Source organism: Oncorhynchus keta, chromosome 4, assembly GCF_023373465.1.
Source record: "Oncorhynchus keta strain PuntledgeMale-10-30-2019 chromosome 4, Oket_V2, whole genome shotgun sequence".
Taxonomy (NCBI): Eukaryota; Metazoa; Chordata; class Actinopteri; order Salmoniformes; family Salmonidae; genus Oncorhynchus; species Oncorhynchus keta.
The window spans coordinates 34,054,851-34,082,846 of record NC_068424.1 but is presented as its reverse complement, the minus strand read 5'-3'; the positions used below and the strand labels follow the sequence as shown (position 1 = coordinate 34,082,846).

General features: G+C 41.3%; 1 protein-coding gene across 3 annotated transcripts in view; it reads left to right on the top strand.

The window, feature by feature from the left end:
- The window catches only part of esyt2b (extended synaptotagmin-like protein 2b), a 47,931-nt gene extending 19,935 nt beyond the window's left edge, over nt 1–27,996 (top strand). Inside the window, exons 8-23 of one of the 3 annotated variants that reach the window (XM_035760652.2) lie at nt 3,902–4,022; nt 5,217–5,393; nt 5,653–5,735; nt 8,033–8,081; nt 8,475–8,564; nt 10,668–10,763; nt 12,559–12,621; nt 14,638–14,712; nt 14,863–14,949; nt 18,448–18,597; nt 23,679–24,061; nt 24,175–24,273; nt 24,933–25,064; nt 25,502–25,607; nt 26,227–26,276; nt 26,708–27,996. In XM_035760652.2, the coding sequence (XP_035616545.1) occupies nt 3,902–4,022; nt 5,217–5,393; nt 5,653–5,735; nt 8,033–8,081; nt 8,475–8,564; nt 10,668–10,763; nt 12,559–12,621; nt 14,638–14,712; nt 14,863–14,949; nt 18,448–18,597; nt 23,679–24,061; nt 24,175–24,273; nt 24,933–25,064; nt 25,502–25,607; nt 26,227–26,276; nt 26,708–26,753 (1,807 nt within the window). In that variant the 3' untranslated portion in view covers nt 26,754–27,996. Of the gene's footprint in view, nt 1–3,901; nt 4,023–5,216; nt 5,394–5,652; nt 5,736–8,032; nt 8,082–8,474; nt 8,565–10,667; nt 10,764–11,478; nt 11,581–12,558; nt 12,622–14,637; nt 14,713–14,862; nt 14,950–18,447; nt 18,598–23,678; nt 24,062–24,174; nt 24,274–24,932; nt 25,065–25,501; nt 25,608–26,226; nt 26,277–26,707 lie in introns of all 3 variants that reach the window. The other 2 variants (XM_035760644.2, XM_035760662.2) reach the window with 2 other exon arrangements.

Genomic DNA, 27,996 nt, shown 5'->3' with positions numbered 1-27,996 from the left:
CACTGTTCTGGTGTCTATATGGCTCCACATACTCTACACTTTCAGTGTCAATTAAAAAGATGTTAACACTGGAGAATTTGCTGCATGGGGAAAATCGAAAACTGACCCCAGATCACCGTCCAGGGGCAACTTCACCCGACACCTTCTTTTGTCAGGCCAAGCTTTCACCTAATCACCTAACTAATGTGATTAGTTCCCCTACAGGTTTTTATTGCAGGTATTCTCCTCTTGGGGTTGTTGTATGTGATTGGAGCATTTTTGTAAGGTAGCAGGAGGACGACAGCTAGACGACAGCTAGAGTGACCATCGCCCTACGGCTTTTAGGCTTTCAGGCTTTCAGTCCATTTAAATGCTCATCGCAACACATGCCTGCCTGACAGGGATAAAGAAAATCTCACACAGCTCAGAAAGCAAGAAGGTTTTTACGCTTGAGCAAGATGTCATTTTCATTATAAACTCATCTCTGACTTATATATATTTAAATTGGGCCACTCCACCAGCTCTCTGGGGTAGCTAAAAGACTCTACATCCATCCGTACATCTCTCAAATCTAACATTTTGGGGTAATGGGGAGGGGACTTGGGGATTTCTTAGGGCTAATTTACATGAAAGAGTGCATTGGATGATCTGCATATTAAGAGTAATTGTTAAGCTTTAGTGTAGAATAGAGTAGACTGTAAAGACGCATTGGCTAATAAGTTTGCACTTGTATTGTTTTATCTTTAACATATTCTGGGGTATGGCAGTGCTACTACTTGCATTGAATTGAAATTAATCCCAAAGGGGGAAATTGGATTTGTCACCACTCACGAGCAATGCACCAACAGCAACAACATACACATCCGAGTCACATAGACACATAAATAGAGCACTGATGGCTGGTGAAACAAGCACAATTCATGACTTCCATAAGCCAATGGATTCAATAGAACAGATTTCCCTCTTCTGGTAAAGGGACCAATATAATGTTCTCATGGCATTCAAAGAGCAGATATCCTTTGCCATCTCTGCAGATCCGGGCATAATTTGTATTATCAACAATCAATTCTTAGTTTCTATATTGTTGTGAGTTGACAGTGCCTTCTGGTGTTTAAACCTTATAGCGCTACTGTGGCGGTGGAAAATGTCCCTAATAAAGATTTCGTGGTACGGTCACTCTCCTCCTCACAGTCTATTGATTTAGACACGGGTGTTGACACATCCGCAGCTCAGTGATGGAAATCATCTCCCTGATTCTACAGAGCACAACCGCCCATCCCCCCCACCGCTATTTCTCTGTAGGGGTGTAATAGATCTGTGCAGTCAGTACACTGTGAGCCTGTTTGTGGAGGCTCAGTGGCATGTGCTAGGTTCATGGGCTAGGGGATTGGGGGGGAGCTGCGCCTGCCTCTGGGTTAGTGACAGGACAGGACAGGCCCGGGCAGCAGAAAAAAAGACAGTCTCAGAGACTAGCTTCCAACCACAAGCAATAGACAGTGCCAGCTGCATGTTGGAGGGGTGGAGTCCACTGTGTCACAGAGTAGATAAAACCCTCCACCCCTTCCAAAGACCCCCCCCCTCCTCCTCCTCTCACTCACTCTCTCTTTTTCCCTTTCCACCTCTCTCACCCTCTCACTCTCATATCCCCTTGATGTTATTCAACACAGGTTGTCTGACAATTGTAGTGTTATTATTTTTACTTTTGGAGTACGGCCTAGCTTTGTGTACCACTGCAAGGTCAGGGGAACAATAACAGCTGATACTGCATGAAGCTCTCTACGTGTGTGTGTGTGTGTGTGTGTGTGTGTGTGTGTGTGTGTGTGTGTGTGTGTGTGTGTGTGTGTGTGTGTGTGTGTGTGTGTGTGTGTGTGTGTGTGTGTGTGTGTGTGTGTGTGTGTGTGTGTGTGCGTGTGAGTACGTGTTACATGTGAATGATCACATACTAAAGGAGAATCATGTTCCCTGTAATTCTGCTTAATCTGCTCCTAGAGAAGTGCTCTAGCTTTCTGCTCAGCTGCAAGAGAAATTTATAGGATAAAATGATAAATATGTTTCTTGGGAACCCTTAGAGAAATGAGAGAGAGAAAAAGTGAAGGAATTGGGTACATAAAAATCTAGGTTTCATTTTTACATTTTTACATTGCTTAAATCCTCTCATACATTTATTTATGTTTACAGAATCGGACCCGAGTGGATAGCTTGAAGGTTAACAGAAAATCTCTCAGCAGTTACGAGACCAGTCTTAGCTATCGACTTCCCTTACAAGGCATTGACAATTTCTTAGGTTGTAAGACCTCCTGCTCAGTGACACCCTCACTGCTACAGTTGCAAGAAAAAGTTTGTGAACCATTTGGAATGACCTGGATTTCTGCACTGATTAATCATAAAATGTGGTCTGATCTTCATCTGAGTCACAATAATAGACTAACACGATCTGACTAAACTGATAACACACAAACAGTTGTACTCTTCAAATTGTTATTGAAGACACTGAGTCATCATTCACAGTGCAGGCTGGAAAAACCTCTGCGTTAACGACAAAAGCTATTTGGAGTAGTGCGTCTCGAATAAAGATATGAGATTGGAGGTGTGGGTTGCACAGGTGCCCTGCCCTTTAAATAAAGGCACACAAAGCCTGGATACTGACAAATCTGTTCTTCCCCAGAAAGATTGGTTCGTGTGAACCGTGCCTCGATCCAAAAAACGTTCACAGGACCTTAGAAGACGCATTATAGAGATGCACGAAGCTGAAAAAGGTTACAAAAACATAGCTGAAGACCTTCGGTGTTCTTCAGTCCACGGTGAGACAAATTGTCTACAGGATGGAGAAGATTCAGGACTGTTGCTATTCTCCCTAGGAGTGGGCGTCCTGCGAAGATCACTCCAAGAGCACAAAGGGCAATCCGGAAAGAGGTGAGAAAGGAACCCAAGGGTAACAGCAACAGACCTCCAGAAAACTCTACAAACAACAAAAGTCTGTGTTCATGTGTCCACTATCAGAAAAACACGGAATAGCATTGATGTTCATGGAAGGACACCACCAAGGAAATCAATGCTGTCTAAAACAAAAAGTCTGCCACCAACACCAAAACCTCATCCCAACTGTGAAGCATGTTGGAGGGAGCATCATGGTTTGGGGCTGCTTTGCTGCCTCAGGGCCTGGACGCCTTGCAATCATTGATGGAACAATGAATTCAAAAGTGTATCAAGATATTTTACAGGAGAATGTCAGGGCAGCAGTCCTTGACCTCAAGCTTAAGAGAGGTTGTTGGGTGATGCAACAAGACAATGACCCAAAAGCACACAAGTAAATCAACTAAAGAATGGCTGAAAAGGAAGAATATTCATAATTTGGAATGTCCTGACCTTAACCCAATGGAGATGCTGTGGCATGACCTGAAGAGGGCTGTGCAATCAAGACAAACCAGAAATATTGATGAACTGAAACAGATTTGTAGGAAGGAATGGTTCGGAATTCCTCCTCAACATTGTGCAAGTCGTATAAGCAGCTACAGGAATCGTTTGGGAGACGTTTGCTGCGAAAGGAGGATCTACAAGTTACTACATTCAAGGGTTCACTTACTTTTTCAGGCCTGCACTGTGAATGATTACTCAATGTCTTCAATAAAAATGTGACAAGTACCACTGTTTGTGTATTACTAGTTTAGTCAGATTGTGTTGCCTATTATTGTGACTTAGATGAAGATCAGACCACATTTTATGAGTAATCAATGCAGAAATCCGGGTCATTTCAAAGGATTTACTCCCAACAACATGCTTGAACCCCTTCCAATGTTCCCACCATCTTATAAAACAGAAAAAGACATGTTCCTTTGTGCTAAACTGAGATTAGGTGAGAATAATCTAATCCAAAAATCGTACTCACTGATTGTTGGGCTCGGTTGTGTTTTGTTTTTCCCAGTGGCTTCTCAGACAGTCTGATTCAGGACATCATCTACAGCTACCTGGTGTTGCCCAACCGCATCACTATCCCACTGGTGGGAGATATAGAACTGGCTCAGCTACGCTTCCCTATGCCAAAGGTACTGCAGCCTTTCATCTATCCTATATCTAATCATACATCATTATCATATTTCAGACATTAATTAGAAGAACACATTTTTGGGGGGGATTTTGTTTATTTTGGCACGCACAATTTTTGGGACCATATCAACAATGGACTATTAAACAAAATACTAAAATATGTTTTTGAGTAAATTAACCTTTTAATTAACAGTGTTTGTATTAGCAGAGCCTATCCGTCTGCCACCAAATCCATCATTTGAAGTTGGATTTTTTTTGTGGACCCCAGTAAGAGTAGCTGATGCTTTTGCAGCGGCTAATGGGGATCCTAATAAATAGCAAATATTCTACATGTATGATGATCCTGATAGGTAGTGATGGAGCAACAAAGCTTCCTGAAGCTTTTGAGGTTTTCGGGCCAATTGTGTCAACAAAAAAAAGCTTAATTACTCGAGGATTTGATCAACACAGTGTACACTAGTGGCACCTGCTGGTCAAAAAAGGGACATTTAATAGACCTCAAAAGTAACTTATGTCAAGATGAAACTACCTTCCACGAAATTGGTTTCTACAGTATGTAGATCCAGCTATATGCCTTCACACCAAATTAATGGGAAAGTTAAGTATCATCTAATTCCCTGGTTTTCCTGGTTTTATTCAGTGCTTATCTTTTCCATTAATTCGTGGTGGAGGCCTATAGATGGATCTACACAACCGATGTTGTGGTACATGGTTTCATCTTGACTAAAGACTTCTTTAGAGGTCAGAAGTCATTGGACAAACTTTTATATGAAAGTGCACTGTCCCTTTAAAACTTTTTACCGCGGTGGGCTAAATCAGGGTCACTCATTCTTAAACAAATCTACTTTGAAACAAAAGTATACACCTTATGGGCTTAAAAAAAGTAGACACCAGTACCATCAGATATAGAGTTGAAATGTATTCAATTTTGAGTTTAAATCCCAATATTACACTTGATATACATCACAGAAGACTGAAATATAGCGAAACTGTTTGACATAGAAACACTGGATTTTCTTTGTTCAAAAATAATTGATTAATTATGAAATTCTGAAAAATATTAATAACCTTCCACCCATGAGGCCAAAGATGGCGCTTTCGGTAATTGACTACTGGAAAGAGCTACAGTGTCGCTGTATTCTATTTTAAAGTGTCCGTTTCCTGAATTGTCCCTGTGCTGTGTGTGTCACTAGGGAGTCCTGAGAATTCACTTCTTGGAGGCTCAGGACCTGGAGGGGAAAGATAAATTCCTAGGCGGGCTGATCAAAGGAAAGTCTGACCCCTACGGCGTCCTCCAGATTGGCAACCAGCTATTCCAGAGCAAGACGGTCAAAGAGAGTCTGCACCCCAAATGGAACGAAGTTTACGAGGTGAACAAAATTAACTCTTCCAATGGCACCAAAACCACAAAATATGGTTATATTATACAGTAACTACCCCAGGGACAGCAATATAGGGTATGTAGAACCAGATACAACTTACATGTGCATATTTCCAACAGTCCAATATTTCCTCTTATTTTTGGCTTTCGTGCTGTTTTACCCATCATGTCATGTTTTACCTTTGGTTGTATTCGATGTAAACTACTGTATCTGAGATTGTATTTAGTTTTGTCCTTATCCTTGTCAGGCCCTGGTATACGAGCACTCAGGCCAACATCTGGAGATTGAGTTGTTTGATGAGGACCCAGACAAAGATGATTTCCTGGGGAGGTAAGCTCATATCCTGCACTGTAAAACCATCCTGTTATTTTCAAGGTAAATGACTGTTTGTGAACTGTATCTTACTGTACAAGCTTAATACAATGGATTAGCATAAATTACATTACATTGTGGGAAAATATTCAACAAATATTCAAAAAATTTGATATATTTTGGACTTTGGACTACTGTAAAATATGCTATGTAAAATACAGTAGAAGTTCACTTACCGTTTTTGTGAATGTTCAAAATAGAATGCCACACACACAAGAAGCATAAGGTCAACCAAATCAAAGCAAATCCTCTAAAGTAAGAGAGAACATGTTTTTGCTGTATTTCAAATTACTTGTAATTCCAACCCACAGAATACAGTAGTGTACTGTATTTCTGGTGTGGCAAACCCTTTTGACCACTAGTGGGTGCATGTTATTGTTGTTTCTGGCTCATTAACATATTTTGAGGCTTGCCTTGTAAGAGGCGACGTTTGTGCCACCCATTAGTGAGAGTGCTGTACCAATTTAAGTCTTAAACCTTTAATGGTTGAGTATTTGCCATCTCCTTTGGTCTGTTTTGCCCTATAGTCACTGCCAGGTTGGATGCCTTTGTTTAGTGATGGGAAACCGAGACTTTCTGAAGGCTTTAGGGTTTACACCAAATTGTTCTGAAAAGCTGTTCATTAATCTGAGCTTTTAAGCTAGTTATGAAGAAACTAAGCTTCCTGACGGTTTGCCAGCCAATTTGGTCAAAAATAGGTTCATTACTACTTTTAGCACAGTGCACATTAATGGCATCTGCTGCTCAGGGACACACGGCTCAAAAAAGCATGTAATCAATGACATCCGAAGCTTCTTTTGATCAGATCACATGCTTTTTTATGCATTGCAAAATGCGAAATCACACTGATTTTCGCCGCGGTGCTGATGCGTTCTTCGACGCAAAGTTGCTTTCAAACACCGACCTCTACTGGACACCTTTATTTACCAATTGACTTAGATTGTCTTCGGTGTGTAGTGCCTAAATGGTAGCTCAGTTTACAGTACCTAAATCAGTGGGATCTCGCATTTTGCAACACACGGTTAAAAAAAAAAAGTAGTGGTAATGTTTCTTTGAACCTTTCCATCTATGCTTTGAAACTAGCAACCTATTTTTTATTTTTTTTATATACCAAAAAACATTTACAAAAAGAAGTTGGCTCCATTGCATGATTTAGGATGTTAAATAAAAGAAAAACTGCCTATGCCTATCGAAACTCATAATTTAAAAGTTAGTAGTACAGCGTAGCCAGTGTTTCCAAGAAAACTACTTACACAAATAAACACGTCTTCATGGGGATTCAAGACAAGAGACTCACTCACCACTGCTCTACAGGCTGATGGTAGTGTGACGTACAAAGCTTCAACCGTCGTCATCATCATCACGTGGTATTGTCACTTAGTTACAAGCATCGGTACGTTGTGTCGAATCAGTAGTGCTTTGAAAACTGCATCGAGGCTACGGGATCAGTCGTCCCATCACTACCTTTGTTAAGGCCTCTAGAAGTGCAAGTGATATACTATACTGTACGGTAACTTACAGGTAGCCAGTTGCCTGTAAGTTACCGTTAAAAACAACAGGAAATGAATTACAGTGTGTCTTTTTCTTATCACCCCATGCTCACACGGCTTATTAGTCCTCTGCATTGTGAGTTATTGTATCCAATATCAAGCAAATGATCTTATCTAGCCGAAAATATATCAAAAACTTAGCTCTGGCCCAGAGTGTTACGTGCGGCTTGCTGATGCCGAGCCTTCAGCGCTAGCAAACCGCACGTGACGCCCTGGAGCAGAACGATCGGAGACTTAGCATCTATCTTCTCACCAAAAAACTTCCCTCCTTATATGTCACAGTGAAGGGTGGCCCCTTGAAAGAGAGACGAGACGCATTGAAGTATCTGTGATGTACTAAAGTATCTGTGGTCGGTGTACAATAGTCACATGAGGAGTTGGACCAAAGCTATGCTATCCCCTTGGGATGAGGCCCAAGAAGCAGAGCTTCTGTCCCAACTCCTAATGTGACTATTGTACACCGATGACAGATACTTAGTACATCACAGATACTTTAATGTGTCTCTTCTCTCTTTCAAGGTGTGCTGGTCTGCGTCCCAAATGGCACCCTATTCCCAATGCATTGCACTACTTTTGAGTGGAGCCCTATTGGACCCTGACTGGGTCGGAGTGCCAACATGCTGTATCGGTGAATCAATTTGGCTTCTGTTGTGATTAATCCTACCTACTGATTTCTTATCCAATCTTTTGTGACTTCGATTGCAGCCTGATGATCGATATGACGGAGCTCCACAAAGAGCAGAAGGTCGATGAGGTAAATCTACCCACTGATCCGATATATTTTTTCATCATTTTTTTCATGTGGTTAAAATAAGAAAAAAATAATGAAAATAGAACAAGAGGCTTGTCTTCAGTTCTGCACTTGGATAGCGATTTTGCCTTACTATAATATCCTGCCTTTGTCAATTTGAAGATACTTTGTTGTTATCCATCACTCCTACACTACGTCTGGGGAGATGGCCATCCCTGTTGGTGTGATTCACTCACTACTTTACTCTGTTGAGATTTAGGGTATGTAGGTCCCAAATGTCATCATATTCCCTATATTGTGCACTACTTCTTTACCAGAGCCCTGGTGAAAAGTAGTGCACCATAAAGACAACAGGGTGCCATTTGAAATGCACCCTTGAACATCCTGTCGTTCTAGTGGTTTGATCTGGAAGAAGTCTCCACGGGGAAGCTACACTTGAAACTGGAGTGGCTCTCTCTGCTCTCCACCCCTGAAAAGATGGACCAGGTGCAGTATTTGATATGACATTATTTTATTTACATTGGACATTTATTTTGTGCAGCATTCAAAATACACACAAATCTATATACGCTACAAATACACACACTTTAAAAAAAAAAATGTAACCTTTATTTGATCAGGGAGTCATACTGAGACCAAGGTCTCTTTTACAGATGAGCCCTGAATGATATACACTGTATATGACAGAAAATACATACATCAACATCTAAATTCAAAATGCAAACAGAAAGAAAAACACGGTCATGAAAAACAAAGATATTCATCAGTAAAAAGGCCCTCAGAGTTCTGAATTGGCTTAGAGGCGCCAAAACATCACATTTCAGAACATTCTGAAGATGGTTCCACAGATAAGGTTCAAAAACACTAAAAGCTGATTTACATAACTGTAGAGACCAAAGGAATTTCCAGAGTTAGCCGTCCCCGAGACTGGATGCGGTAACTCGTATGTCTAAAGTTTAGTAATGATGTTATGTACAGTGGGACTTTTTGTAAAAGTGCTTCATATATGAAAACATAGGAATGTATCGACCTACGTGACATCAAAGACGGCCGACCAACTTTCTGGTGTAGAATGTAGTGATGAAAACTGTCACCCATAATAATGTTCAGCTCACTACATGTCCCAAATTATTGCACAACGCTAGCCCAACGCTAGCCCAACGCTAGCCTAATGTGATCCACTAATGCTAGCGACCCTCAGGGACAACTACACAGATGTGACAGAGAAAAGAAAGGTAGACGGAATGGAATGATGCAAAATGTAAGCTACAAATTGAAGAAAACTAACACTAAAGTGGCCGTTATAAATGTACGTGGGTATTATTGACGGTGGCCCCTGATAGTGGCTAATATTTAACATGATACAAATTGTACAATAAAATGATGAAAAGCCTGGCTTCTGATTTCTTAACATTTGAAATCATGAAATATACTCATTCATGTCACTGAGGGAGAGCGGGGTAATGTATGTTTACATTATGTCAGGATATGTTATTGTTAGCCATCAGGGAATCCTATGGGAGGAGAAGAGACACAGTCTGGTACAAGTCACCATGACAGCCATGAGTTGGGGATGAGTGAGGATTTGGGGCAGAGGTCAGGTTAGATGAAGTGAGGAAGAACATATATCACTAATGTTCTGGACAGCAACAGAGGTGTATTGGCTGTTCAGATGTGTAAGGAGGGGCTCAGCATTGGAGAAAGGGTTAAATATCACTGCATATGTGAATATGTTCTTTGTCTTATGCAGCTGTATGACCCCGTGGGTGAATAAACTTGGTGTGAGCTTGATTAAGTGTCCGTTAGTTTTTGTACTCTGTTTATTTAGATCCTAACAATAATGAAAACATTTTAAAGCGCGTACATCAACTCAGCAGGTTCATCCCTACAGAAGCCTATAGCTTGGGTCTCCAAATTTCATGCCACTCAAATTGAGGGCACACAATTCAAATTCGGAATATCAGCACAGCTATTTATAGCCCACTTCGCTTTTGGAAAAGGGGCCACAGTAGGAAAAATAATCTAAAACGATTGCAATGTGTATTTACAATCCTCTTCTACAAATGGATTACTCATTGACCTAGCTCTTATCAAATGCTATTATCAATTAGAAATACCACTGCATGGAGAATGCTGTTATTTCTATTGGGAAAAGAGAAAGTAGATCATTTCCCCACATGGTTTGCTCGACCTTATTCACCTTAATTTCTTAGATCTCCACCCCAAAACGAATAGCGGGTGAATAGCATGCTATTCTCATGCTTAAGTTAAAGGTCAGAATACGAATAGAGAGAAAAGTGCATAAAACGGGTCGGAATCGGCCCCATTTAGCACACACAGGCAACCCCTTATCTTTTCAATTTGGGTTCTTACCCCTCCTTCCCAATCGTATGATAATTCAAGACAGGCCCAGGTGTGTATAATGGCATCGTACCAGCAGGCTAGCTTGAACACCTTGACTTAGCCTGTCTCTCTCGGTCTTGCTATTGTCACGTGTATTACAGTTAGACGTGAATTAGAAGGCTGCCCACTTCTCCTAGTCCAGTTTGTCTCAGTAGTGACCTCCGCCTGTCTCTCCTATCCAATCAGGTGTTGAGGAGCGTGCGAGCTGACAGAAGCCTGGCCAATGATGGACTCTCGTCTGCTCTCCTGGTGGTGTACTTGGACTCGGCAAAGAACCTGCCGGTGAGTGGAGCTGGATGACAGGACTGTTCAGTTAAAGTGGTTTAGGGTTGAAGGAGTGTTCTGGTGGTGGAGTGAGGCACAAAATGATTGAATTGCTGCAAGTTAAAGCTAATTACAGGACGGTTGATTTGGCATACTGTACATGATTACATTTACTGTAGAATGATGTGAGTTGTTCCCATGCCATACATATTTCTGTTAATGTTAACAAATGTTGGCCTATGACATGATGTGAATAAGGACACAGAGAACAATGTAATATATTTCTGGACATATTCTACTCCGCCCAAGGGAGCTATTGTGAATCACGCCAAATTGAACTTGAAAATAAAGTTTCCTGAAATATTTTTAACGCAGCTCAGAAAGCCTTTTCAGTTACACATTTTCACGTGTAGTTCTGCAAACATCGCACTGAAGTTCAGTCCACATGCCATAGTTGACTGTTTTCATCTCGACCCTGTCTAATCTGGTCTTCCACGCCTTTAACGTCACATGAGCACCTCAATGGATTCATCTGTGTATCTGTCTGTTGAAACTCCCTTTTTTTGTCTCCTTCTTCAACACTGTCGTTTACCTTTGACCTTAGCCCACAGATATGGGTCAATATCAGCCCAAGACAGTCAACTCCTAAATGAGCCTGTCAGAGTCTTAGCCTCTTTAGCATCTTAGCCATATTTTATTTAACTTCTTCTCTCCCTGTTCTTTCCCTATAAAGAGCGTCTTTACAGGGAGCTTTGGGTGTGGAAACTTAAAAGAGAGGAGAGCATCTGGCCTAGTATTTTGTGAGAACAATACCTCAATGTATAGAACCTTATTTGTGAGTCCTCCGGTACTCTGCATCCTAGAGTTAGCATTAGTAGTGTGTGGTGGGGTTGAACCGTAACAGACTATCTCTGGTGCAGGGTGTCGTTCGGCTGCGCTCTTACTATCACTAAGGTAGTGGAAGCGTAGCCGAATGACGCCCTGGACCAGAGCTAAGTAACAGACCTACTGCAGTGAGTCTTGTACCATAAAGCATGTCGATTGACTCTGCTGCATGGTTCTAAATCCAATAATATTATTATACAATTTTCGATAGCGGGTAGATCATGAATATTTTTTTATCTTATAGACTAAATAATAATTCCAATAACTCAGGATAGAGGATAGTGCTTCATCTTTCATCCAACAACAAGGTGCAGGCAGGGACAATATGGTTTCCAAGAACTATTGATTTGAAGGTCTCAGGGTATTTGATTGAGGGGGCTATTTGTGGCGCATTACTTTAAGGATGTGTTGACGGCTGTTGTTTTTTGTGTCTGTCTAGTGGACAGTTAAGTCTAAGTCAGAGAATATTGAAATACTGTCAGATCTCTTATTAGCTTTGAGCTAAACAACATCCCCCATCACAAGGTCCTCCCGGCAATTAATTCTATAGCTTCTCCCGACTAGAAGAATCTTTTCATTCACCGTACAGCTTTTCTTTTATACCGCCTTCTCCATTCGTTGTAATGTCTGCTTTGTTCTCTATTGTTCATAGATTGGACCTTTTTATTTATTTATTTATTTATATCTTGGACAATCCTCTTGCTTTGTTTCTTGGCTGTCTCCTTTCCTTTTCCATTCTCTCCGGATTGTTGTTGTTTTCATACCACTTTAAGACAACCTAATCTAGCTCTGGTCCAGCCCGTCGTTCGGCTACGCTCTCACTGGCGACATCCTGGACCAAAGCTGAACCTAATCGTACTCAGTCCCCTCGTCCTACTAACTCCGGATGTGATTTTTCTCCCCCCCCACCCCCCCCTTTGGATTAAAGAGCGACCGGTTTAATCTCAACCATGACGTGTTGAAACAAGCCTCTGTCTATAAATCCCTGAAGGTAAAGTAAGGAAGTGGGATGATGCATGCCAGCACACATAGACAGCTTATAATGGTCTCAGTCTGTGCCCGTCCTTACTTTGTGCCATCCAAATTGACTTTGATTATTTTTGCTCATTTATGGTAAACGCATAGTTTATTCATTGTGAGTAATTGTTCATTCACGCTTGGAGATGGGTGATCACTCTGTCTATGTCTGTCTGTACTCTTTTAATCGCTTCAAGCATCACATTATAGCATTTCCTTTACTGCACACTATGAGAACTGGATTTTTCACATACCTGGACCTTTACAAACCAGGGGCCGTATATGCATCGAGCATCTCAAGAGTGTTAGACTGCTGATCCAGGTCCATCTGTCATGTAATCTTATTCATTGTGATCTTAAATGCAAAATCAGAGCTCCTACTCTGGGACGCTTGATACAAAATGGCCACCGATTTTTAATGACATGCACTATAATGTTCATCAAAGTTCAAAACATGTTCATTTGGTAGATGAAGAAAGAGAGAGAGAATTAGAGGGGGACGAGAAATCAAAACCTCACTCACCCTCTACACGCAAAAATATGCTGGGACAGAACACACGTTGGGTTATTTTGACCCAACCAGTTGACCCAACTAATTTGATTTTGGGGTTATTGATGCTGGGTTATTGAGCTATGACCCTGCCAGATCAGAAGACTGGATGAGTGGCTTAGTAGGGGCTTGTAGGGGCATGGCTTTATTATAGTTATTTTTGGTCACACGTGATAGTAAATGTCATTCAGGTTGTAGGTTGTGGCTTTCAGATAGTTATTTTTGGCCACAAGTGCAGGTATACGTAATTATGGTTCATGTTCTGTTGTATTGTCATCATATGTTAAGGTTGCGCACATTTTTGTAGCTTTTATGGGGTTTACACAAGAGTATGAGTTCCTCAAGTGCCTAAGCATATCCCAATGTTGGGAGAGTTACCACATTGTTATAATGTTTAAGTAATAATGTTCTTACATTTATATTTAAAGAAGACATGCCAGTTGAAGACATGGCCAGTTGAAAAACTCTATAAACCTCATTAAAGCTACAAAAGTATCATTGCTCAATCTTAACGTGATGGCAATACAATAGAACAGATGAACCTGAATGACATTTACTATCACGTGTGACCAAAAATAACTATAATAAAGCCATTCCCCTACAAGCCCCTACTAAGCCACACCTCCAGTCTTCAAAGAAAGTTGAAATATCCCAAAATGTGTTCTGTCCACAATTTATCCAGCGCTGAGTTGTTTTTTACCTAGCATTTTTTAGAGTGTGCACATTTTAATATAGAGCTTGGACTAATATAATAATTTGTCCTGAATGTAAATCTGCATTTAACCATTCCTTTTGACTTCTGACTAAAAACATATTCTGGCATGTGATAGTTTGGGGTTGTGTCTCTCTCAGGCTGTTTTATAAATCAATCTTTTTTTTATCAGACTAAAGCCATTTCCAGGAGGTAGGGATGCACTTAAGTTTGGTAAATTAAGACTCATACACTGGATGTGTACAAAATGGCACCCTATTACCTATATAGTGCATTACGTTTAACCAGAGCCTACGGTATGGGCCTTCCTCAAAAGTAGTGCACTACACAGGGAATATGGTGGCATTTGGGAAACACACATTGTTATATGCACAAGGTATAAACCGGTTGCCAACAGTGAAAGTTATTGGATTTCAAAGCTGAGAAGGAGCTTGAAATCAGAATGAAGAATTAAGACCAAGGTTGACCATTTCCTAGCTACTGTCCATTTCCCCCCCCAAAAAATTATAAATAAGGAATAGGGAACCATTTGGGATGCAGCCTAAATGATATTCTCTTTCATCTCAGGATAGACACTTCTACCCATTTTATCAGTGATTTTCAGTGTGTTTCTACTGTATAATAACTTTGTTACTACAATTAGCTGAAGAATAACAATGTTTTCAGCGTGTGTTTATGTCTTAGTAACACTCGTTCAGAGCCACTCTTTTCCTGGTCATCTCTCACAGTCCGGCAAGAAAACGAGCAGTGAACCAAGTCCTTATGTCTATTTCACAGTTGGGAACAAATCATTTGAGAGTAAGGTAAGAAACTACTGTGGGTATGGTTTCTGTAGATAATTGGAAATGGTCATTGAAAACCACATATTTCTCTTACACTTTGAGGATGTTTTAAATAAATACAGTTATTCAATTCTATTTCATTGTATTCTATTCTATATGTGTTGCCTTCAGATCCGCTTTAAGACCAATGAGCCAATGTGGGAGGAAGCCTTCTCCTTCCTTGTCCATAACCCCAGGAGGCAGGAGCTGGAAGTGGAGGTACTGTCCCACACCTTAGTTAACAACTATGTACTGTACATTTACATTTATTTTTCACCATACCACAACTGGTAGGTGATCTACAGTGCATTTGGAAAGTATTCAGGCCACTTGGCTTTTTCCACATTCTGTTACGTTTCATCCTTATTCAAATTTTTTTTTTTTTTAATATATCTTCTCATTAATCTACACACAATACCCCATAATGACAAAGCAAAAACAGGGTTTTAGACATTTTTGCTAATTTATTGGAACCCCCCCCAGACCCTTTACACACTAGCAGCTTTGGCAGCAAGCAGCTTTGGCAGCAATTACAGCCTCAATTATAGCCTGACACTACAAGCTTGGCACGCCTGTATTTTGGGAGTTTCTCCCATTCTTCTCTGCAGAACCTCTCACGCTCTGTCAGGTTGGATGGGGAGCATCGCTGCACAGCTATTTTCAGGTCTCTCCAGAGATGTTCGATAGGGTTCAAGTCCGGGCTCTGGCTGGGACACTCAAGGACATTCAGAGACTTGTCCCGATGCCACTCCAGCGTTGTCTTGGCTGTGTGCTTAGGGTCGTTGTCCTGTTGGAAGGTGAACCTTCGCCCCAGTCTGAGGCCCTGAGTACTCTGAAGCAGGTTTTCATCAAGAATCGCTGTACTTTGCTCCGTTCATCTTTCCCTAGATCCTGACTAGTCTCCCAGTCCCTGCCGCTGAAAAACATCCCCACAGCGTGATACTGCCACCACAATGTTTCACATCTCCGCACGTCCGACCACTCTCGTTTAAAAGGAGGGTGGATCGGTCAATCATATCATTCCAATTTTTATTCTAAAACCAGAAGGGCGGCCATTTTTAATGAGTAAAAACATACCGTTCGCAATGTGTCACGCCCTGACCTTAGTTATCTTTGTTTTCTTTATTATTTTTGGTTAGGGTTTATGTTTATGGGTTTTTAATAATAATAATAATAATAATATATGGTGCTTTTATGACAGTCATGTGGTTTATGTTTATGTTTTTTTTCCAGTCTAGGTGTTTTTATGTCTATGGTTGCCTAGATTGGTTCTCAATCAGAGGCAGCTGTTTATCGGTGTCTCTGGTCGGGGACCAAATTTAGGTAGCCATATTCCTTGGATAGTTTGTGGGTTATTATTCTATGTTTAGTTGCCTGTCTGCACTTCTCATATCAGCTTCACGGTTCGTTTTGTTATTTTGTTCTCACTACTACTGCTATCAGAAGAAACCTTTGTTTCTTTTATATCATCTCAAATGTAACTATTTCTCGAGTTTATTCAAACCCCTGGAATGTCTCCTACAACTGTATAGGAATCAATGAAGGCTTATCTATGGGGCCAAATTATTTCGTACAGCGCAACATTAAGGAAGTGCAACATTCAGTGCCTAGGGAGAACTTAAAATCTTGGATTTTAAAATGACATATTCAACCTCTTCATTTGCAGATTTCCTGAAACAACGTTTAACACTTCAGACAGAGTTTTTTCTTCTTTCAACTCGACAGGCTGAAAATCGAATGAGTAAATCTTGATACGAAAAATGACGAACATGAAGAGAAATCAGGGAAAATTCTAGCACACCAGAACCGCAAATCAAACCATACCTGAGATAACTGACGAGCTGGGTAACAAATGTAATTGATAGTTCAGAGGTCAATTCATGCTTTCATAACTTTTACTCACAATTATACACTTCGGAATCGGCTGGTAATGCTAACTTACTCGACACCTTCTTTGAGAACTTCCTACAGTTGAGCCTGAGAGAGCTGCTGAATGAGAAGAACAGCTCTCTGTAAAAGAGAGTGTGTTAGCAATTAAATCTATGCAGTGTGGTAAATCCCCTGGACCCGATTTTCAGAGCAAATTCTTGTCGTTTTTAATTCTCAGATGATCTCTCTCCTTTCTTGCTTTCCGTATTTGAGGAATCATTCTCCTCAAACTCTGCCATGCAAACGTCTGGTATTCGTGTGCCCTTCAGAGTGACTACGCAGAAATTGAAATATTTGGGTCACACACAATTTGAAAGATCTCTATGAAGCTTTTTTTTTACCTTGGAGATCTCATCCTGTGGCCCCACCTCTTTAGCTGCCTTACTCTGCTCAAAACTTGAATTAGCTGAGCCCGTTTCCAAATACACAAAAAATCCCTATTAAGAAACATTCTAAAAGAAATCTGGAAACAGTTCAGGCGATCGTTTGGTCTCAGTGAATTTTCAACTTCTGCCCCATTTACTAAAGAACCATTGCATTCTCTCCATCATTATTTGACCGGGCGTTTCCTATCTGGTCCGGAAAAGGGATCTCCACACTGAACGACTTGTACATTGATTTGGATTTTGTATCTTTTGAACAGTGAGTACAAAAGTTCAATATTGCTCGATCCCATTTCTTTAGATACTGCATTTGCGTAGTTTTGTATCTTCATACTCTCATACTTCCCATCACGCCCAGCTACTTCCCTTCTAGATTCTATTTTTAAAGTGAACCCTTATATCAAAGGAGGTATAAGCTTGATCTATACATTATTACACTCGCACAATCTGGATTCCCTGCACTCTCTTAAGAACCAATGGGAAGAGGATTTAGGTGAACAACTTTGAGACTAAATTTGGCAGAGTATGCTTCAGAGAATACATTCTTCATCTATATGTTGAAGACATGCTGTAACTCAATTTAAAATAGTTTGTCGGCTGCATTGCGGCAGGGTAGCCTAGTGGTTAGAGCGTTGGACTAGTAACTGAAAGGTTGCAAGTTCAAATCCCCGAGCTGACAAGTTACAATATCTGTCTTTCTGCCCCTGAACAGGCAGTTAACCTCACTGTTCCTAGGCTGTCATTGAAAATAAGAATTTGTTCTTAACTGACGTGCCTTGTTAAATAAAGGTCAAATCAAAAAATTGCACAAGGCCAAAATTGTCCAATAGACTAGAAATAGATCCCACTTGTGACCGATGTTAGCAGGCTCCTGCTACTTTATTACACCATTTTTGGACAGATTTCTGGACATCACTTTTTGAGACGTTTTCTTAGATACTGGAGACACCCATAGAACCTTCTGCCTTTATTGCATTATTCGGAGTGGCACCGCAGGAGGCCCTCTAAACAGTTATACCGGCAACATGCTGGCATTTACTACTTTTCTAGCTAGATATCTTATACTATTTAAGTGTAAGGATCGGGTTCCTCCTCCTTTTAATCATTGGATAAAGGAAGTTACGCAACATCTCAAGCCAGAGAAAGTACACTACTCCGTTAGGGGATCTGCAATTACATTTTATAATATCTGGCAACCTTTCCTATCCTTTGTAGAAGACATGGAGAATATGTGGCAAAATGTGGAAAATGTCCTACGGGTCTGAATGCACTGTATTTCTATACACTATGTACTTTAGACATATCTGATGTTTTTTGGATGGGTCAAACATTGAGTTTACAGTAAGTGTATGTGAATTATAGGATATCTAATATGTTAACCCTTTGTTGGACTGTCTATGCCCAGGTGAAGGATGACAAGCACAAGTGCACCCTGGGTAATCTTACAGTCCCCTTGAGTGGTCTGTTGGAGGAGGAAGACATGACGTTTACTCAGCAGTTTTCCCTGAGGAACTCTGGACCCAGCTCCACACTCAAACTCAAGTTGGCTCTCAGGGTAAGAATATTTATAGCTGCCTCCCAAATGGCACGCTATTCCCTATGTACAGTTGAAGTCGGAAGATTACATACACTTAGGTTTTAGTCATTAAAACTCGTTTTTCAACCACTCCACAAATGTCTTGTTAACAAACTATAGTTTTGGCAAGTCGGTTAGGACATCTACTTTGTGCATGACACAAGTAATTTTACCAACAATTGTTTGCAGACAGAATATTTCACTTATAATTCACTGTATCACAATTCCAGTGGGTCAGAAGTTTACATACACTATGTTGACTGTGCCTTTAAACAGCTTGGAAAATTCCAGAAAATTATGTCATGGCTTTAGAAGCTTCTGATTGACTCAAATTATGTCAATTAGCCTATTGCAGGTGTACCTGTGGATGTATTTCAAGGCCTACCTTCAAACTCAGTACCTCTTTGCTTGACATCATTGGAAAATCAAAAGAAATCATCCAAGACCTCAGAAATGTTTTTTGTAGACATCCACAAGTCTGGTTCATCCTTGGGAGCAATTTCCAAATACCTGAATGTATGACGTTCATCTGTACAAACAACAGTACGCAAGTACGAACACCATAGGACCACGCAGCCGGCATACCGCTCAGGAAGGAGACACGTTCTTTATCCTAGAGATGAATGTACTTTGGTGCGAAAAGTGCAAATCAATCCCAGAACAACAGCAAAGGACCTTGTGAAGACGCTGGAGGAAACAGGTACAGATGTATCTATATCCACAGTAAAACGAGTCCAATATCAACATAACCTGAAAGCCCGCTCAGCAAGGAAGAAGCCACTGCTCTAAAACCGCCATAAAATGGCCAGACTACGGTTTGCAAATGCACATGGGGACAAAGATCATACTTTTTGTAGAAATGTCCTCTGGTCTGATGAAACAAAGTATAGACCTGTTTGGCCATAATGCCCATTGTTATGTTTGGAGGAAAAAGGGGAGGCTTGCAAGCCAAAGAACACCATCCCAACAGTGAAGCGCGGGGGTGGCAGCATCATGTTATGGGGGTGCTTTGCTGCAGGAGGGACTGGTACACGTCACAAAATAGATGGCATCATCAGGAGGATTAAAAATGATGTGGATATATTGAAGCAACATTTCAAGACATTAGTCAGGAAGTTAAAGCTTGGTCTCAAATTGGTCTTCCAAATGGACAATGACCCCAAGCATACTTCAACGTTGTGGCAAAATGGTTTAAGGACAACAAAGTCAAGGTATTGGAGTGCCATCACAAAGCCCTGAGATCAATCCCCTAGAAAATGTGTGAGCAGAACTGAAAAAGCATGTGCGAGCAAGGAGGCCTACAAACCTGACTCAGTTACACCAGCTCTGTCTGGAGGAATGGGCCAAAATTCACCCAACTTATTGTGGGAAACTTGTGGAAGGCTACCAGAAACGTTTGACCCAAGTTAAAAAATTTAAAGGCAATGCTACCCAATACTAATTGAGTGTATGTAAACTTCTGACCCACTGGAATGTGATTCACTAAGAATGTGATTAAATAAATAATTCTCTCCTATTATTCTGACATTTCACATTCTTAAAATACAGTGGTGATCCTAACTGACCTAAGACAGGGAAATTTTACTAGGATTAAAGGTCAGGAATTGTGAAAAACTGAGTTTAAATGTATTTGGCTAAGGTCTATGCAAACCTCTGACTTCAACTGTAAATAACTACTGTACTTTTATTCCAGGGCCCGTAGAGCTCAACGTTTTAGGGAATAGGGAGTCATTTGAGATGCAACCATGATAGACCTGCTGTCTATTTTCAAAAGTTACCGATTTGAAATGTGTCAATAGAACTTCCCATCACAATGTACACTGAAGGGGTTACTGTGAATTTGACAGCTTACTTTTTTGCTTGGTGGCAAGTAAAATTCTGTATTTCATATTGCAGTACATCTACTGTAACATAAATGCGGTATCAAAGCAAGTACTGTGTAATGACACAGAGTACAATACCGTAAAGGTTGTGAATGAATGGATGGATCAATTCATTAATTCATTGAGGGGAGAGGTTTGTATTTCACAGTATTTTACTGTATTTACAAGGGATTGGTGCAAGCAGGTTGGCTCCTAGGTAAAGGCTTTACACATTACAGTAGTGATGTTAGGTTTGATATCGGAGCCCCAAGGCATGCGTTAAAATCGCTAAGCAGGTCCTTCTGTAGCTCAGTTGGTAGAGCATGGCGCTTGTAACGCCAGGGTAGTGGGTTCGATCCCCGGGACCACCCATACGTAGAATGTATGCACACATGACTGTAAGTCGCTTTGGATAAAAGCGTCTGCTAAATGGCATATATTATTATTATTATTATAAATCAGTGTGCCGATGCCTGTATCAGCATATGATCAATTACGTCCGAAGCTTTGTTTCGTTGATCAACCCCCTGATTGGTTTGGTATTCGTTTCGGTAGAAGACAAATAGGCTACGCTGCGCATGCGCTATGGCATGTGGGACCTCATCTATAATAATTTGTCTGCTCTAAATGATTTTGACCAGCAGGTGCCACTAATGTACACTGTGTTGAACAAAGCCTTGGGTAATAAACCTTTATTTTCAACACAATTTGCTGGAAATCCTAAATGGTTCAATCAATCAAATGTATTTATTAAGCCCTTTTTACATCAGCAGATGTTACAAAATGGTTATACAGAAACCCAGCCTACAACCCCAAAGAGAAAGCAATGCAGATGTAGAAGCATGGTGGCTAGGAAAAACTCCCTAGAACGGTAGGAACCTAGGAAGAAACCTAGAGAGTCCTCTTCTGGCTGTGCCCGGTGGAGATTATAAGAGTATATGACCATTAAGGCCAGATCGTTCTTCAAGATGTTCAAACTTCCATAGATGACCAACAGGGTCAAATAATAATCAAAGTGGTTATAGAGGGTGCAGCAGATCAGCAGTAAATGTCAATTTTCTTGCTTTTCATAGCCAAGCATTGAGAGAGAGAGAGATGGGAGAATTACTTAAGATTACAAAGGACACTAGATAAGGCAGGAGAATTACACCAGATAGGACACACCCTAGTCCCCTGTCACGTAGACTATTGCTGCATAGATACTGGAGATTGAGACGGGGGGGTCAGGGGACAGGAAAATCACGTCAGTGACTCAACCCACTCAAGTTCAGTATAGCGGGAAAAAGCCTGGCACTATATGATACACCCCTCCTAGGGACGGCATGCGAGAGCACTAGCAAGCCAATGCCTCAGCCCCGTAATAGGGTCAGTGGCAAAGAATCCCAGTGGAGAGAGGGAAGCCGGCCAGGCAGAGACAGCAAGAGGCGTTCGTCACTCCAGTGCCTTGCCATTCACCTTCGCAGCCCTGGGCCAGACAACACTCATTCATAGAACCTACTGAAGAGTCTTCAGTAAATACTTAAAGGTTGAGACCAAGTCTGCGTCTCTCTCTGGATTGGCAGACCATTCCATAGAAATAGAACTCTATTGGAGAAAGCCCTGCTTCCAGCTGTTTGCTTCTAGGAACAATATGGAGGTCTGCGTCTTGTGACCAAAGTGTATGTGTAGGTATGTGCAGCAGTTAGGTAGGAGTTAGGTAGTAGTCTAATCTTGAAGAAACAAAAGCATGTATTAGCTAATTAATTATTTTTTTTACAAAATGTTTCAGATTTTTGCAATGTTACGAAGATGGAAAAAAGCTGCCCTTTAAATATTTTTGATATATTCGTCAAAAGAGAGATCAGGGTCCAGAGCAGGTCCATCAGTTTTATTTGAGATGAATGTACAACCATCAAGATCAAACTGCAGATCTCTTCGTTGCTTGGAACCTAGAACTAACATCTCTGTTTTATCTCAGTTAAAAAATGACCTTACGTCTGAAACACAGGCTTCCAGGGTAGGCAATTTTGGGGCTTAACCATGTTTCTTCGAAATGTACAGCTGTGTGTCATCTGCATAGCAGTGAAAGTTGACATTGTGTTTCCGAATGACTTCCCCAAGAGGTAGAATATTGTGCAAACAATAATGGTCCTAAAACGGAAGCTTGCGGAACACCGAAACTTAAAGGACAAACCATCCACAGAAACAAACTGATATCTTTCCGACAGATAAGATCTAAACCTGGCAAGAACTTGTCTGTGTAGACCAATTAGGGTTTCCAATCTCTCCAAAAGAATGTGGTTTATCGATGGTGTCTAAAGCGACAGGAGCACGAGGACAGGAGCAGAGCCTTGGTCTGATGCCATGAAAAGGTAATTAACCAACTTCACGAGTGCGATCTCAGTACTATGATGGGGTCTAAAACCAGACTGGAGAGTTTTATATATATTATTTGTCTTCATGAAGGCAGCAAGTTGCTGAGCAGCTTTTTCAGTTTTAAAATTTTCCGGGTCAAGGTTTGGCTTTTTCAAGTCTTTATTTTTGCCACTTTTAGTGAGTTAGGTACACATCCGGAGGATAGGGAGCCATTTGTTGTGTTCAACATAGGAGGGCACAGGAAGTAGCTATTTTAGTAGTTAGTTAGAATAGGGTCCAGTAAGCAGCTGGACTGTTTTTATTCTCCTCAATCAAGTTGGAAAAGTCAGCTGATCGAGCAGCGGTGAAGGCTTTTTGATGAAGGCTTTTTGATGTTGCACGATAGTCTTTCCAAGCTAGATGGAAGCTCCAGGTGGAGCTCCATTTCCATTGCAATTTTCTGGAAGACTTGCTGCCAGTCCAAACGGTTCCCTATACAAATTGATGGGGCACTATAACCACATAGGAATTCAATCGGTATAGCATTCTCAATCACGGGTGCAACAAATCTATCAATCTTCAAAATATGTTAATGAGCCAGAAACAACAATACCAGGCACCTACTAGTGGTCAAAGGTGTTTTTGGCGCTCCAAAGATGGTGGTATTACAGGACCTCTCAAAATACAGCAATACTTTGCCCCGCCCACAACATTTTCCCACAATGCTTTAGAATTGACAGTATGCTGCAGCAAAACGTTTCAGAGTATTTTACTGTAGACCCCCAAATGACCATATTATTTACAGTTTTCCATTACAGTGTACAGTATTCTTAAGGTACTGTGCTCTGCTCGTCTGTGTCGTAGGTTCTGTGCCTGGAGAAGCAGACAAGTGCATCGGACCAGCTCTCCTCTGTCCAGGTGAGGAAAGCCAGCGAGGTCAACCCCACCGTCCCCTCCCAGAGACTCTCCGCATCGGAATCGCCGCTCCCCCCAGCCTACACCACCCCAACACCACCCATGGAGGCCTCCACCCACTCCCTCCATCGCAGGGAGGAGCGAAAGGAGGAGCCGTACGGAGGCAGCCCCATCAGGAGCACCTCTATCAGGAGCACTTCCAACCTGAGCACCACCATATCCAACTCCCAGAAACACCTGCCCCATAAGGACTCCATGGCCAGCCTGGCCTCGGACATCTCCCTACCCTTTGCCACCCAAGAGCTGCAGCAGAGGCTCAGGCAGCTGCAGAAGTAAATCCCACACACACACTCACGTGCACACATATGCACAGACACACACACACACACAATCACTATCATGAAGTAAAGTCAAATCCATAATCTGTGCTGTGTTGCATTTTCAGTGGGTCTGCCCCTAGTCCTTACCCCCTGGGGGAGATCCAGCTGACTGTCCGCCACAGCTCCCAGAGGAACAAGCTCATCGTGGTGGTGCACGCCTGTCGGTCAGTGGCCTCATGTATCACACTAGACGAGCCAAATATACTATATAGGCCAGGTTCCTGGACACAGATTAAGCCTTGTCCTAGACCTCCCGAGTGGAGCAGCGGTCTAAGGCACTGCATCGCAGTGCTTGAAGTGTCACTACAGACCCGGGTTCGACCCCAGGCTGTGTCACAACCGGCCGTGACGGGGAGTCCCATAGGGCGGTGCACAATTGGCACAGAGTCTTCTGGGTTAGGGGAGGGTTTGGCCGGGGGGGCTTTACTTGGCTCTGGCGACTCCTTTGTGTCGGTCCGGGCACCTGCAGACTGATTTCGGTCGTCAGTTGGATGATGTTTCCTCTGACACATTGGTGCAGCTAGCTTCTGGGTTAAGCGGGCGGGTGTTATGGAGCGTGGTTTGGCGGGTCATGTTTCGGAGGAAGCATGACTCGACCTTCGCCTCTCCCGAGCGCGTTGGGGAGTTGCAGCAATGAGACAATATCGAAATTGGGGGGAAAAGGGGGGAGATTCTCCATTGAAAGTGCCTTAGTCAAAGACTAAGCTTATAATGTGTGTCCAGGAAACGGCCCCTCTGTGTTAATTTCAATTACCACAATGTCAGGACATACTCTGTTCAGATTTCAATGTGCCTGAATGACCCCTGTACATTTTGCCCTCAGAAACCTCATTGCGTTCACTAAGGATGGATCAGATCCTTTCGTTCGGGTTTACTTGCTCCCTGACAAGAGCCGGACAGGCCGGAGGAAAACCAGCACCATAAAGAAAACCCTGAACCCTGTGTATGATCAAACGTGAGTTCTGACTCGGACGTTCACTGTAGGCCACCTCCATAGAATTACATATAGATCTTTTAAGTAATTTCTCTTTAATTAAAAAAGTATCTTGTTTTGAGGTGTTGTTGCTGTTGTTGCCTGGCCCTATATTCATTGTTAGCCTTCGTGAGGCTGTTCGCCTACTGAATTTACAGTGCATTCGGAAAGTATTCAGACCCCTTGACTTTTTCCACATTTTGTTATGTTACAGCCTTATTCTAAAATGTATTAAATTAAAGTTTTTCCTTATCAATCTCTATGGCCACCTCCACCCATTATGCAACTATTTAACCATCGCAAAAATTAATCACATCATGTATTATATTCATTCATCACCCAGTATCACTGCAGTAGGAAATCATCACTCAGAAATAAACAAAGGAGAATCCTAAAGTGTGTGTTTTGTTCATCTGCAGGTTTGAGTTCAGTGTGACCATGGTGGAGCTGCACAGGAGAACTCTGGACATCGCTGTGAAGAACGGGGGGAGTATACTGTCCAAACACAGAGGACTCCTCGGGAAGGTAGTGTCTCCTCACAAAAGATAGTCTGTTCCAAATGGCACCCTATTCTAAATCAAGAGTTTACGATTAGTAAAGCTCAAACCAAGTTTACTCACCCACTGGGTCACACAGCTGCGCAAGACAAAGACATGGTTCCACCAGCACAGGTATACATTTAGGTGAATTTTCCTCCTTACACATCTGAACAGCCAATACACCTCAGTTGCTAGACAGAACATTAGTGATCAGTTCTTCCTCACTTCATCTGACCTGACCCTGGCCCCAAGTTCCACACTCCTCCCCAACGGCTGTCCTGTTATCTTGTACCAGACTGTGGCCCTTCTCCTTCCCATAGGATCCCTGATGTCTAACAATATCATATTCTGACACAATGCAAATGTTCCACATTCCCCTCTCTCCCTCAGTGACATGAATAAGGATGTTTCATATGTTCAAGGTTAGAAGTCAGAATCCATCACTATATAGTGCAATACTTCAGAGCCCTATGAGCGCACTGTGTTGGGAAAAGGGTGCCATTTGGGACACAACATTGTTGTACTTTAAAAATGAAGGACTTTTATTTTCATGATGAATTATCTGATTGTTGTTGACTCCTGCAATGCGACTGTACTTATAACAGGTGATGGTGGATTTGAGTGTTGAGGATATATCCAAGGGCTGGACACAATGGTAAGATGCTCCTTTACCCAATTTGTATTGTCAGCTCCGTGTTGTATTTGTGTTATCATTTGATACAAATTTGATTTGGTGAAATGAACTAGGTTGTTTGTTGTTTATTCCATGATTACATCTTTGGGTGTGAGACAATTGCTCGAAGAAAAATCTTATGTATCTATTATGATACAAATACAATCCAAATCTAATCAAACTTTATTTGTAACATGCCTCCGAATACAACATGTGTAGACTTTGCCGTGAAATGCTTACTTTCAGGGTTTGAAAGTAAGCATTTCACGGTGAGGTCTACACTTGTTGTATTCGGCGCATGTGACAAATAAAGTTTGATTCGATTTGGATTGTATTTGTTAGTCATGTTTTAGTTTCTGCCATTGCCATTTGTCCACTCCACTGGTGTTTTCACTCCTTGTCTTGTCATGTAGGTATGATCTGACTGAGGATGGCAACCGCAAAACAGTCCAGGCATAGAGAGGTAGAGAATGACACCGGAAGACCGCACCTCCATCATCACAAACACCAATTGACATTCGTAGAAACACACTCTGCTTTCACTTAGTGTTATCGCTTATCAAAGGGCACATCATTTTCCTCTTCTTTTTCGATTTGTTTTGCCATTTAAATGTGTGTGCTTTTATCATGTCGACCTGAGTAGAGACACAACTTCAGGTTGACTGTAAATATGCTGTTCCTGCACTATTCAACAACGTCAAAAGTTTCGCAAAATTGTCCTGTTAAAAGCAAAACGTTTATCAGAAAATGTAGGTTCATGTGTCAACAATAAAAAAAAAAAAAGCACATTTTTACTGCCTTTTTTCTAAGTTGTCAATGTTTATACGTGTATAACTGGGCTAAAATGGACTAATTAAGATTTGCAGGGATTTCATTTTTATTTGTTACTATTGAAGGAAATTATGTTGAAATCCTATTTTATTTTTGATTTGTCATTGAATGGACTCCATATCTATTGATGAACGAATTCTCGTCAAAGGGACAGATATGGCTACTATGGTAGTTACAAGCCATGAACATGGGTGATCAGTTCATTAGTTTTATGTATTTTTGTCATGCAGTGTTATTTGGTCTTTGTTTACTTCCATGTGTTTTCTTCATGCTAATAAACATCAATTACTAGTACAGTGATTCAAAATCCTACCACTGAAAGCACATCTAAAAAGGATGAAATTGTGGTTCAGTATATTCTACACTGTATATTTTGAGGGATTCAGTGCAATATAGAGTTATGTTGAGATGGAGGGGTATATGTCGGGGCGGGGATATGTTCTGCTCTGCTGTACATTATATCTAAATAGAGATAAGAGTTTGATTATTGTAATACATCATTTGTAAATTAATAGAGGATAATATAGGAATGGTTTCACCAGACGTTATGGTCAGTTTTGATCAACATTGTGTGAAGTTTTTGTTTTTATCTGTCGAATGATGACAGAATGTGCCGTAGGCTACTCCTGTACGTAAAGCCATACAGTGAATACTGTTTTATCTTGAAACACTTCCATGTTGTGCATTACAAACATCTTAAATCCTCTGTCAGTTATCTTTCCTGTGCCTTATTAACATTAAACACCTTCACATTCACAAATGTACATGAAACCTTTTAGCATCAATAGTTTTCAGGTTTGGAATAAGTATATTCATGGTTTGTTTTGAATAATAAACAGTTGTTTCTCTTTAATTAAAAAAGTATCTTGTT